A 12,578-nucleotide genomic window follows, 5' to 3' on the forward strand; every position below is an offset into this window, starting at 1 on the left:
GTCTCGCATCTTTCGTGCGGCATTGACTGATGCAGCCAAGAGAGAAAGGATCAAAAAGGCACTGGGCGGAGATGTTCAGCCAGGCAAAATCAACGGCATTGTGGGTAGGAAGAAGTTCGTGCAGGAGGACGTCCAGCAGGCGGTGTATGCCTCGTTATTGATGTCTTTCATTCAGGGGCTACACATGCTGTCAAGGGCGAGTCAGGAAAATGGATGGAACATCAACTTCCTAGATGTTCTGCAGGTCTGGAGGGCTGGGTGCATCATTCAGAGCGATGGTATTGTTGATTTCCTTGAAGGCGTCTACAAGACCGGCAAGTTGGACCATGATAACCTAGTTGCTTCCACGAGTGTGACCGAAGAGCTTCAACGAGATTATCCGGGACTTGAAGCAGCGGTATGGCGAGCAATTGAGGCAGACCTTCACGTGCCGGCGTTGAGCGCCAGCCTAGAATACTTCAAGTACTCAAGCTCCACTAGTCTTCCAAGCCAGTTCGGTAGGTTCAATTTTTGATACGTATCTTAACCCATGCTAACTAACAGGCGCCTGACGGAGGAAGCCGAACTGGATTACTTTGGGGCTCACATGTTCAACCTCAGGTTCGAGGGTCCAGGAAAGCCCGAGACTGGCAGTCATCATTTTGAGTGGAAGAAGGCTAAAGGCAGTCAGGAGACGTAATTCCATGTTCAGATCGACCTTGCTCAGATTCATTAAGTGCCGTCAACCAACCTAGTGACTTCGCCGCGCCTTAGCCGCTCCTTGGCTGAGCTGAAGTATTATCAGACCGAAGTTGCGTCTGAACAGACAATGTTTACAATGGCTGAAGTACGACGAGGACCATCGTTATGTAATGTATTAGAATCTATGTACCTACGGTGCCACCTGATGTGACTGATAGGTATTCCATCATTGTTAGAATAACCCGCCGGACAAAGCTAGTGGACTCGATGAAAGAGCCACTTTGCAGCGGTGGAGAGACTTGACCTGCAGCTCCATCTTGTGAACTACTTGAGGGCCCTGGGGTGGGTTTGGCCGGACCCTCTTTGATGAAACCTCGAATCCTAAACTACATGACACTCAAGTAGGCACTGACGAACTACACCGCACTATGTCCACGGAATGCGTTGCGCTTACTCCTTCGTGTGTCTGTCCCGGCAAAAGCAATCCTTTTCAAGTTGAAAACAGGGGCTGGGGGTGATGGAGTCTTGCTATTACTCTCAGCAGCCAGCTGAGAGTGAGACAAATCCGGACTCGGTGGTGGAATGTCGGCCTTTTCGTCTCTCCTTGCCGAGAGAGTGAAAAAGTCACGGATAAAGCTGTGGTCCAGTTTCCGAGGCCGCCTGTCCTCAGTCCAGTACCGCTCTTCACTGAGCTCCTTGGACAGATGCTGTCTGAAGAACCGATCTTGCGATACCCACCACGTCCGCCAGAGAATAAAGATAATAAAGGTAAGTGGGAGCGCAAGGGCCCAGTAAAGCCAAAATCGTTCTGGCGTTTCGGGCAGCCTATCACCATCGTATTCCTCGTCATTCCATTTTTCAAACATGGCCATGCCAAGGAGGCTGGCGATAAAATCACCCGGAAGGAACAGGGCTGTGATAACAGCTAGTGCTTTGAGGGAAGAGGAATCTCGAGTCGAGGTAACTGCCATGCGAGCTGTCAAGATATTGTCTTCCTGCTGCATCTTGGCATAGATCTGAAACGCTCCGTTAGCACGTTTGGTCAACCAGTAGAGCAGAGCAGACTCACAATATCGATCTGAGATTTGCATCGAACTTCCAACATGTGTCGTTCAGTTTCCAGGCTCTTGCACAGCTGCTGTAGACTCTCGAGGTACTGCCTGATCTCATGCCAATGGGCTGACATTGGATCCTCAATGATGCGGGCACGAGCAAGACCTGTTACCGTCCGTCCAGATGCCGAGATCAAAGCGCCCTGAAGGTCGGGGCTGTCAATGTCATTCTCACTCTCGTACCTCACTTCTTCTAGCTCGTCACCTGCCCGCAAAATAACACCAACTGCCCTATCCATCCAGGTGATTGTGTCCAGCAGCTTGATAGACTTCTTGAAGGCGTCGTGTGCGTTCTTCATAAGCTCAGTGGGCCGCTTTGGATGACTGTACCCGCCGGTTGCACCTGAACTGGTCGAATTCGACCGGCTCTTTGGGCGGGAGTCGATCGTTTCGAACCCAGCCATGCGTTCAACATCTTGCTCCACCTTGGAGATGTCCTTCTCATTCTCAGCCACGGCGCGCTCAGAGAGCAAAAACTGCATCTGGAGCAAAACAACGGGCGTGACCAATGGGTGGGCCCAATGGGGTTTGCAGGCCTGCATTCGTTCGCCATACTGCTCCAAGTCATCCACATCATGAATGTGCGGGTCATAGGACTGGCGCAAGAGCATTGTCGCCGTTCGGTCGGGGATGCTGTATGTGAAAGACATAAAGTCGTAGGCTGGCCGCGGCTCTGTGGAGAAGCAGAGGATGATGCTAAGCTTCTCGTGACGCTGATCCCAAAAAGTGGACTCGGTCGTGGTCCGGCGGAGATATTGGATTGTCGACGGGTGTAGTTTGAGGGCTTCGTAGTCAGCACGTGTGAGGTTCAGACCGTCGAGCGCGCCCTTTTCATCGGAGCTATAGTTCAGGCTGCGCCGCGCTATCACCTGCCTCACACGGCCTCGAAGTGCTGGATGTACGTGGTCGCCCTGGAGCACAAACTCGCCATCTCGGTCCACAGCATGGTTTTGTCGCAGAGCAAGCTCAAACATTCCACGCCCCTCCCAGTCCTCGGACAAGGCACACCGGCTCACCTCGCCGGCAGAAGACCCCGCCGAGGTTGGTTGGAACTGCTGGATGCGTGGTCTGGTGAAGGCAGCATACTCGTGGTAGGTAAGCTTTGGCGCGCCTTCGTGCACCAGGATGTCGCTTTCAAGGGCGTCGGTATCGTAATAAAACATGGCTGTGTGCCGTCGCTTCCGTGTGCCGAGAGAGTTGCCCAGAACTTGGGAGCGTCAGCCAACGCGTCGCCGGCGGTGTTTTCAAGCATGTTCAAATCTTTGTGGCGGTGAGATGCCCAGACTTCCACGTGGACATCCATGACAACCCACCCTTGGAAAAGGAGGGGTCGGGACGGTGATGATCAAATCCACACTTCCAAGGCCGTGGCAGAAAACAAATGGCTGGATCAAAAAGACCTTTTTCCATAGCCAATCGTTGGCAAGGCGTCGTTGACGAATACCCCACAGAATCCCCACAAGGATCCGCATCAACCCGTGTCGCTACATCATTTAGGGATGATAGTCCATAATTGCTGTTTTCAGCCTGAAAAACTGTCTTCACAACATTCACAAACTCACGAGAATTCATAATTAAGGTGTTGAGGCAAGCTTGACAAGCTTTTAGCAACAAGGATCGCTTTCTTGGCGGAGGATGATACATGGAAGCTTCGATGTTGTTCATCTCTCCCCAAAGGAAACCCGGAAGCTTGGAAGCTGAGATCTTCACCCATCAACGAGAATAATGTTTTTCCTCAGGGTTCAAGCCACAACAGTGTCCAATTTCCAATTTCCTTTTTGGAGTCTTCGATGGGCTGGATGGCCTCACACTGTGGCTTTGTGTGTTGCTCAAAAGTCAAGGCATACCAAACGGAGACGGGTGTAATCTAGTAGGCTTTTAATCCGTCCCCGATGCTTTTCACCACGCTTTCCCATAGAGCAGAGCGAGTACGAACAGTCCAATAGCTATTTGACCTGTCTTGTAAATAAGTGAACTGCCCCGAAGTATTCGTTTGCACTTTACCAACTGATATACATATAGATAGGTAATCTAATCGACCACGTCTTGACTCCTCGCAGTGAAACCTTGACCCCATCATCTCACTCTGTCCTTATTCCTTTAGGTACTTTATACCAAAGCGTTCAAACTCAATCATGACAACCGAATCTAACCATATCGGCGCCGAAGCCATTATCGCTCTTGTTGGGGTCTGTTTGGCGGGGCCAGCAGGAGCTGTGGCCCTTTGGAAATGTGTCAAACGATTCAGGAAAGGACCCCGTCAGGGAGACTGCGAAGGTAGGAAACACTATCTTCTACTTCAATTGTGGTCACGGCGTGTTGAATCTTCCGTCATTGCAGTAGGGTATAGTTCCGTTCGCTCTCCTTCCTGCCCTTTTCCAGTTGATCAACAATGCCACCGTTCAGCATGCCAAGTGCGGCCAAACTTCACTCGAACGACGATACATTTACATTATCATTGTGCCCTACCACCCACACCTGCGCAGAAGAAGCTGGCATAAGCAATCATCCCTCTCAGTGATTAACGTCTCAGCGATTCAAATCAGATAGGTAGTCTATTTTCCAATCATGTAGGTATGTTGTACGGCAGCGAAGATGTTAATAATTGTTGTTGTTATTAAGTACAAGTTAATCAGCTCCAGAGAGCAACACTTTTTCCAGATCATTTACATGTGGACCTCGGGCCAAAGCCCTAAACACCTGACTGCCAACCCACAGGAGTATTGCTCCCACAAGGTACTTGTTCATGTATGATGCCCTTTCAGCAAACAGCCACCGTCATCTTTCCCCCAGACCATTTCTGCCCACATGTCTCCACCTCACCCTTGGCAACGTCTTGCACCCCTGAACCCCTGAACCAAACAAAATACGATATGAAATTTGCTCACGCAATCCTCCTCCAAGCAGGCTCCCTCTTTTCCACCTCTTCCCCCTCCCTCCTCCTCAACCCGCTATCCATCTTCGGCAGGTACGGACTCGTCTTGGCATATCGCCTCCACGCATCGCAATTCGGCACCAGCTGATCCAACGGCATCATCCTCTTGATCTCATCCTTCCTCTCCAAGAACTGCACCCCCAGACCCATAGCCACATGCCACCCGATATGGCAATGCATCAGCCACACACCAGGGTTATCAGTCTTGTACCCAATCACCAGCCAGCTATTCCCCGGCATCTGCACCACGTCTCGTCGAATGGGGTTGTTGAACGTGAGCTGGCTTTTCATTGTGTTGATGTTGAAGGTACCCGACCCGATGCCAAGGGTGAGAAAGTCGTGGCCGTGGAGGTGGATGGGATGGGGCAAGGCGAAGTCGTTTTGGATGACCCAAAAGACCCACTGGTCGGCTTGGGGGACGTCGATGAGGTTTGCCGCTCCCGGCCAGGAGCTGTTGTTCTCGAGGACATACTCAAGGATGGGGTGGTCCCACTCGATGTTGATGGGGGTGTTCTTGACGCGCCACTCAAACACCTGGCCCCGGCCGTGGTTGGGGAACTCGAGGGTGACGGGGAGGGTTCCGACCGCGGAGCCGGCAAAGGCGGTGGAGGGCACGGTGCGGGTGAGGATGGGAGAGAAGCCGGTCTCGCCGTTGCAGGTGGCGACACGGGGAGTTCCGCGGTTCGTCGGGAGGGCGGTGGTGCTCGCGCCTTGGTAGCTGATGATGGCGGCCGGGAAAAGATTACGGGATCGACCGCAGTTGTTATTGGCTTCGAGAGTGGCATTAAGCCAGTAGTTGCCCACAGCTTGGTTGGCCTCGATGATGACATCGTAGCGCTGGCCCACGGCCATGAAAAGGGAGGAGCGCACGACTGGATTGACTGGAACAAGGTCGTTCGTAATCACGGTGAAGTTGTGGCCTACGAGAGAGATAACAAAGGAGTTGTCGACACTGGCATTGATGAGGCGGAGAAGATGTTTCTTGCCGGGCGTGAGAGTGAGACGGTCGTAAGAGCCCCCACGGCTTGCGCCAAGTGGATGAATGTTCTTGCCTCTGAAGAGGATATTGTCGCTGTCAGGAGGAGGGCCATTGCTGACCAACTCGGCTCGCAGGTGAAGTCGATCAGCAGTTTCGTGATAGTAGTCATTGATCATGTAAGGGCCGAGGTCGATGTCATAGTTGGCCGCTGCAGGGCCACGCACGATCAAGGGTCCTACAACACCATTACCATATTGGTTGGAATAATGGCTGTGATACCACGAGGTGCCATATTGGGTGACATGGAAATCATATGTCTTCATGGATCCAGGTGGGATAGGACACTCGGTCACTCCGTTGGCACCATCCTGGTTACTTTCGCCGTACTGGCGAATTCCATGCCAGTGAATAGACGTTCTGGTCACGAGTCAGAATTTAATACAACTGCCATTGACTGCAAGTATATCGTACCCGTTGTCTTGCATGTCATTGTACACATTGACAATGATATAGTCACCCCAATCAGCTTCAATCGTGGGTCCAGGGAATTGGTCTGCCAGCATGTTAGAAAGCGACATCAGACAAGAGTGAATGGATGATAACGTGCTATTGATGAGCATCGCTGGTTTCCTGACACCATCCGGACCAAGCCAATTTGTGACATTGGTGATGTGAAAGTCGTACTATACAAAGTATGAGTTCAAGTCAAAAGTTCGGGATAAGACGAGGGGGCCACCTACCACTCGGTTGTTAAATGCTGGTGGGTTGATGTTGTCATAATCTGTGCTGATGTTCCAGTTATTCTTCCAACACCGTCGATTTGTGGCATTATTTTGCCCGCATGGCTTGCCTCCGGGTATGATGGTCTGCCGGGGGAGGAGGTGTATGACTGGAGAGGGTGCTGGTGAAGCCACAACTAGTGTAGCAGTGGCCAGCAATACTGCCGAAGCTTTGGTGAGTCCCAACATGATGATGGGCTTGAAGAAGGCAAAGGTTTTGATAAAGGAGGTAGGTAGACAAGAGGGTCATGAGAACCATGGTGGTGAAGGAGTCCAGATTTATACCTGTTTCCTTTACAATGCGGCACGGACAGGCGGTTCTACTGGCCTACCTCCACAGCATGATCGGATGCACAGAACACCATAGTATCTTGTCTTGTTTCCGTCTTGCATCCCAAGATAGTACCCCCAATGTTCTCGGTACTGCATGTTTACGGTCTCAGGCTTGAAACTAAGTCCGAAGTTCGCAGCCCACTTGTCAGAGACGGGATTTTAGGACAGGGGGATGCAGATCCCAGTCTGCTTGTGAGCCTTGGCTGCTTTTCCGTTAGTCCACCACATGACGCATGTCAGAGCATGAACTATCTCTCACAACTTGTTGGTGATGGTGAAGTGGGCAGCCGGCCCGGTAAGACGGTCCGAGTCCATGGTTAGCTGAGGGACCCTGACTTTGATGGAGAATACGGGCCTATGAAAGCGTGTCACAAGCGAGAATAAGGTAAAAGGTAACAAGCCACAATGCAAGACGAGCAGCAATAGTCTGCCTCGAGTTTGTGAGGCTGAGGGAACCCGTCTCTTCTCTGCATGGAACTATCAGGGGGTCAGCATCAGCTTGGTTCGAGGAGGACTGATAGGATGCGCCAACGCATTCCAGTCCATGTACAACCGGCACCGTAGAGTGTGTTTGGGTCCCGGAAAGCCAAGATTGGACTACATATAGAGACCGGATGGTGCCGTGTGGGGGTCAGCCATTCCAGTCAAAGAAGACCTTCAGCGTGCTATCAACACTTGAGGCGAATGCGCGGTTGCTCTGATAGCGGAGGCTCAAGGCAACCACTTCTGCCAGTCAAGCAGTGTTGACCATCTGATTACGACCTCATGAGAAGCTACGGTCCCGAGTGCAAGACAAAGTTGCCGTTACTATTTTTGGTCTTGATCAGGGCTGCCGTAGGTAGGTGCGGGATGTCTGTCAATGACAGACAGATCTGTGTTCCGAGGCAGTTGGCCAATCATGTGTTGTTGACAACTCGAAGCAAGCATTCGTAGCACCGGCTCTGCCGAAAGTACTACCGTGGCTCGTGTTTCAATCATGTTCGCTTACGAACTACCTTCTCTCTGATGGGCAGGCAACACGGCATTTAGATTAATCGACGGGCAGACTGCAACAGCACATTGTACGCCTAGTGCCAGAATTGGGAAGGTGTCAAATATGCATGGTGTGCGAACGCGACCGACTCTCCAGGCGTATTTCTCACCCGCAGTCGCCGGGTCTAGTTCACAGATATTCGGCACCGAGTTTCGGTCAGAAACTCAGTGGATGCCGATCCCCAAGCTATTGGTAAATAGTGCCGTAGGTCTGCGTCGTGATCCTCCAAGAATACGGCCATTCATGACGCGATGGGGAGCTGCTGCCTTTATCCGCCCCTGAATCGGAGGGGTCCATTTACCCGGAATCACGAACCAGTTAGAGACAAGGCCACCATTGTTCCAGACTTCGGTGTCTACTTCTATGGGTGCACGAAAATGGCCGAAGGTCATAACAGTACCAAGTTTGCCAAATACCTGGTTGCTACTGACCAAAAAACGTGGGATCCTACAAAGTTGAAAGCCCTCAATTTCAGGAGTTGCTTCCCGGTTTCCCGCAATGCTGGGAACTGATCGACGATGAACCTCCAAAATAGGACTGTTGAAGTGTGAGTGGCGTGAATGAATGCGATTGGGCTGATAGGGGTTGTCCGGTTTATATTGCGTGCAGGAACTCATCAAAATGGTGATGGAACCTTAGCCAGCTTACCGGGTCAAATGAGCTCCCCTTAATCAACTGAGAGTACTCGCCTCTAGCCGTTTAATCTGGCACTTGAGATGTGACATCACTAATGTTTGCTGTGAGTTTGAAACTGCGGTGCTGCGTGATGTGACGACAAGCCCAAACCCAAAAAGTTGCAATAGAGAAAGAGAGAGGCTCACCGTACTATGCGACGTGTCAATCCGTACTATGTGGAGCAGGCCCAATGTACTTTTCGACTGTCAACCCGTAGTTTTTTATATGGGAAATCCCCCCTTTCTAGTCCGTTGTACTCCTACCGTTCCTCCTCTCCATTACCGTTACCGTTACCCATATTCACAACGCACCTCCCCGCCGTTAATTTTGAAGCTATTAATTAAGTGCGAGACTATACTGAGCCTTTGTTGTGTGCGTAGTATGCTTCAAGACACTCCTACTGGTCCGCCTATGGACCGTTAAACTAGGCGTACTACCCTACCTATCTATAATTATTAAACGTAGTGGGGAATGGAATAAGTAGTGAGTTGGTTAGTTAATTAGGTAAATTGGTTAAAGCTAAAAAGAAAGGCCGTTAATTATAACAAAGGTAGAGCTGAATGGACGGTATGGGTGTATTGCAGTGTGATGGAAACAAGGAGTATTGAACGATGTTGTGACACCTGTAGGATTAGGGATAAGTATGGGAAAAAGACACCCTACATAGTACGAATTGACATGTCGCATAGTACGGCGAGCCTATCTCTAAAAAAAATGCTGTAACCTAACTTTAGCGTCGCAAAAGAGTACATGGTGATAGGTCAGCTTCCAGATAGGTTGAAGTGAACAATGAACAAAGAGAAACAATAATGCCTTTGTTAGTAGGCGTCTCAACCGCCACAATGCAATTGTCCAGATGAGCTGGGGAGATGGAGATGTGGGTTTGAACGTGATCCCTTAAAAGGCATACCATGTTCGATCTGATTTGAACAGTTTTCCGAAATTTGATGATATTTTCGAATTCCTAAGACACTCCAAACATTTCTACACACAACAAACTTTACCACTAGGTACCTAATCGAACCCAAAGCCTCTATGATGGCTAAAGTTACAGCCTATTCGCCAGATGATGAATGCAGACATTACGCCAGCACTGCAGTACCGATAGGTATGGCTTCAATAGCCTGGCTTGTGCATAATGGCCTCCAAGATTTGCTATCGGCCTGGGAGATTTATCTGATCGTCCTGTTCGCCTGGCTTCTTGTCTTGTCCATAGCAACTCGCGTTACACTCTACACAAAGTCCAGCACCAAACCCGCAGACCTTGCCTACGAAGTATCAAACGTCAGTTACGAAGATGTTCGTGGATATCTAGAGGATGGCTGCCCGCGGACCAGGTGCCTACACAACATATGGTCCGATTATGAGCCAGTGCCGACGACGGATCAACCCCAATGTAATGACGAAGAACCCAAAACACCAAGCATATGGGACGGAAAGGCCGAATTTTCATGCACCTCATCGGATGGCGAGATCATCCCTAATGATTCTGTCACGCAGCATGGAATTATAGGCTGGGAAATCAGGGTGCTCATGATCCAACACGACAAGCTCCGAAAGCGACGACTCGAAAAGGCTGCCAAGAATAAATCTGGCTTCCCAGAGTTCAAGTACTGGCCTCGAGATCCTTCTTTGACCTACAAACAAAACTGGAGTAACTGGTATGCCACCCGCAAGGAATACCGGCGTTTGCATCCACCTTCGGAGGAGGAACTCGCAGAGGAACGGCAAAGAAGAAAGGAACAGGAAGAGAGAATCGAGAAGAGGTGGTATGAGAAGCATGGGATTCCCAGGCCTACTCCCCTACCAAAGATCTGCGTCGTCGATGTGGAAGGGAAGGTGGAAGATCTGGATGGGATGATTGGCTGTGGTAACGCATGCAGGCGCGTTGAGGAGAGTTACCGGAAGCCCGGAGTGGATGAAGTGTTTCTGTGGCCTTATTGGACACCAAAAAATGCCCAAGAAGAGTGGGAGGGCACCCTAATTGATGAAGGGGAAGAAGTTGAAGACTTGTGGACAAGTTTCGGCTATAAGCACGACGAATTGAAGGCTCGGTTGGTGTAGGACGATCTTCAGACGTATTAAGATGGGACAGCCCTGAGAGTGGCAAGTTGCTGATCGATTTTACCGTGGAGATAATGAATTTGAAAATGTTAAGAACAATATCAAAGGGAGTTTCAGAACCCTGGTGTGAAAGACGTGAAGCTTGGCCATATGAACCCTCAATTGTGTGGCGAGGTTTTCGGCGGATGACTCAGTGGCCGCGGCCAGGGCACACCCGAACCCAGCTTTTGCGGGGGGTTGCTCCTTCTTGCTCTCAACACGGATATGCCCAAACGTGAGCTATAAGAACATGGCGCCTTGTTTCAGTCCAAATCATTTTAATTGTCTAATACCATCAGCCTTTTTTTACCCCAGGTACACGACACAATCTTTTGGGTGATTCTCAACCTACACCAACCACGACGATGGAGCCACAGCCACCATCTCCGCCATTTCCTGCCAGCAGCGCTCTAAAAACTATTGCTAAATACAAACAACGTTCTTTCGACACCTCACTCAACTCCCACATTCCCCTCCTCGAGTCCGCAAAGAACCCCTCCTCTCCTGACGTTGTTCTTATAGGAGACTCCATGATCGAACGGATGCTCACCACCGCCAACTGTGGCCCAAACCTCGTCTCGCCTTGGCCATCACAAACCATGCTTCCAAAGGATAACAGCAAGCAGTTTCAAGCAGGCCGAGTTCTCAACTTGGGAGTGGGAGGTGACAAGATACAGAATGTGGCCTACCGCCTGGTTGGTGACCCAACGCAGTGTCTCAAAAGTGTTGCAGACATGTTGGCCGCGCGGAGAAGTGTAAAGTTGTGGGTTTTACAGGTTGGGACTAATAACCTGAGCCCCAAGAAAGGGCTGGGAGATGGAGATGTCGATGCTCTAAGGGCCTTGGTAGAGGCCCTGCTGGACATAGGAGCAGAGGGTTGTAAGGTGTTAGTGACGGGATTATTCTTGCGAAAGGATATACCCTGGGAGAAGATCAAACAGGCGAATGAAAAGATTCGTCAAGTGGTAGAGAATTTTGCGAGTGGCCACCCAGCAAGTGTGTTGTGGCTTCCTGCGACAGAGGAGGTCAAGGAGGAACACTTGGTAGATCACGTGCATTTGAGCGAGGCTGGATACAAAATATGGATTGGGAGGTCACTGGCTGACGAGACTATGAGGGTATGGGTTATGGCAGAATGCACAGCCAAGGATTAAGAACTGGACTATTGAACGGTCATGAAGGTTGTATTTTCTGTCAATGGAGCTATAGTGTTGTTGGCCTTTGCGCCAGCCATTGCTCTTCAGTAAAGTACCTTAATTATTTCTTTTCTAGATGATTCTCATTTTGAACTTTCTCCACCACCAGGACGGGCTGCCCCTTGGCAGCTGCCTCCTTCTCAGCAAGCAGCTTCTTTTCCTTTCCTCCCCAGTAATGCCAATCCAGGAAGCGGTAGCCTTGCACGCTTTGAGCAGTGGCATTAATGGTGTGGCAGCCGAACAAAAGACGGTTGGGTGGTATGACAGCAAGCGAGAAACGCATGAACGTGAAGGCGTAAACGATGAGGGCGCAGGTCATCTTGCCGGATATTCTGAGCGTTTTTGTTAGTGTGTTCACTGTTATGGTGAACACTCACAAGTCAGGGCTCTTCTGCGTATCCGCTATGGCCGCGAGAGGAATGGTGAAGTTGGAAGCCGGGCCCCAAAAGTCTGCACGCATTGAGGCCGGTCAGTTTTTTGGTCCTGAGTGCGGCCAGGTCACGTAGGTAGGGAGGTCGACTTACGCGTCGAGCAAAAGTAATCGGTCCAGGGATTGGACCTGATCTTGGCATTTGCCGCCTTGATGAACGCAGCGGCCATTGTTGATACTTGATGTCGACGTTCGATGGTATGGTATTGAAGAACAAGTGAAAGACGAAAGGTGCGTGAATCCTCCCGCAGACTCCGGTTCGGAGAAAGAGGGGCAGTATTTGGTGAGATAATTCATGTTACACAGCCAAGGGGAATTTTGC

At 50.5% G+C, this 12,578-nt stretch overlaps 5 protein-coding genes across 5 annotated transcripts; 2 read left to right on the forward strand and 3 right to left on the reverse strand.

The window, feature by feature from the left end:
• Positions 1 to 529: 529 nt before the first annotated feature.
• Positions 530 to 3,234, reverse strand: QC764_704210 (uncharacterized protein). Its single transcript, XM_062950079.1, has 2 exons — positions 1,751 to 3,234; positions 530 to 1,697 (listed from the first exon to the last, which is right to left on the reverse strand). The coding sequence occupies exons 1-2, from the start codon at positions 2,954 to 2,956 to the stop codon at positions 1,098 to 1,100; spliced, it is 1,806 nt and encodes a 601-aa protein (XP_062795854.1). The 5' UTR covers positions 2,957 to 3,234; the 3' UTR covers positions 530 to 1,097.
• A 1,443-nt stretch (positions 3,235 to 4,677) lies between these two features.
• QC764_704200 (uncharacterized protein) lies at positions 4,678 to 6,675 on the reverse strand (the record flags this gene model as incomplete). The annotated part of the gene is made up of 4 exons (XM_062950078.1): positions 4,678 to 6,124; positions 6,179 to 6,260; positions 6,315 to 6,390; positions 6,448 to 6,675. The coding sequence occupies 4 exons, from the start codon at positions 6,673 to 6,675 to the stop codon at positions 4,678 to 4,680; spliced, it is 1,833 nt and encodes a 610-aa protein (XP_062795855.1).
• A 2,887-nt stretch (positions 6,676 to 9,562) lies between these two features.
• On the forward strand, positions 9,563 to 10,591 carry QC764_704193 (uncharacterized protein; the record flags this gene model as incomplete). The annotated part of the gene is made up of 1 exon (XM_062950077.1): positions 9,563 to 10,591. One exon carries the CDS (start codon positions 9,563 to 9,565, stop codon positions 10,589 to 10,591), a length of 1,029 nt encoding a protein of 342 aa, XP_062795856.1.
• A 404-nt stretch (positions 10,592 to 10,995) lies between these two features.
• QC764_704190 (uncharacterized protein) lies at positions 10,996 to 11,784 on the forward strand (the record flags this gene model as incomplete). The annotated part of the gene is made up of 1 exon (XM_062950076.1): positions 10,996 to 11,784. One exon carries the CDS (start codon positions 10,996 to 10,998, stop codon positions 11,782 to 11,784), a length of 789 nt encoding a protein of 262 aa, XP_062795857.1.
• On the reverse strand, positions 11,720 to 12,426 carry QC764_0110320 (uncharacterized protein; the record flags this gene model as incomplete). Its single annotated transcript, XM_062941158.1, has 3 exons — positions 11,720 to 12,158; positions 12,204 to 12,276; positions 12,351 to 12,426. The coding sequence occupies 3 exons, from the start codon at positions 12,424 to 12,426 to the stop codon at positions 11,888 to 11,890; spliced, it is 420 nt and encodes a 139-aa protein (XP_062795858.1). The 3' UTR covers positions 11,720 to 11,887.
• Positions 12,427 to 12,578: the final 152 nt, after the last annotated feature.

This window comes from Podospora pseudoanserina (genome assembly GCF_035222485.1).
Source record: "Podospora pseudoanserina strain CBS 124.78 chromosome 7 map unlocalized CBS124.78p_7.2, whole genome shotgun sequence".
Lineage (NCBI taxonomy): Eukaryota > Fungi > Ascomycota > Sordariomycetes > Sordariales > Podosporaceae > Podospora > Podospora pseudoanserina.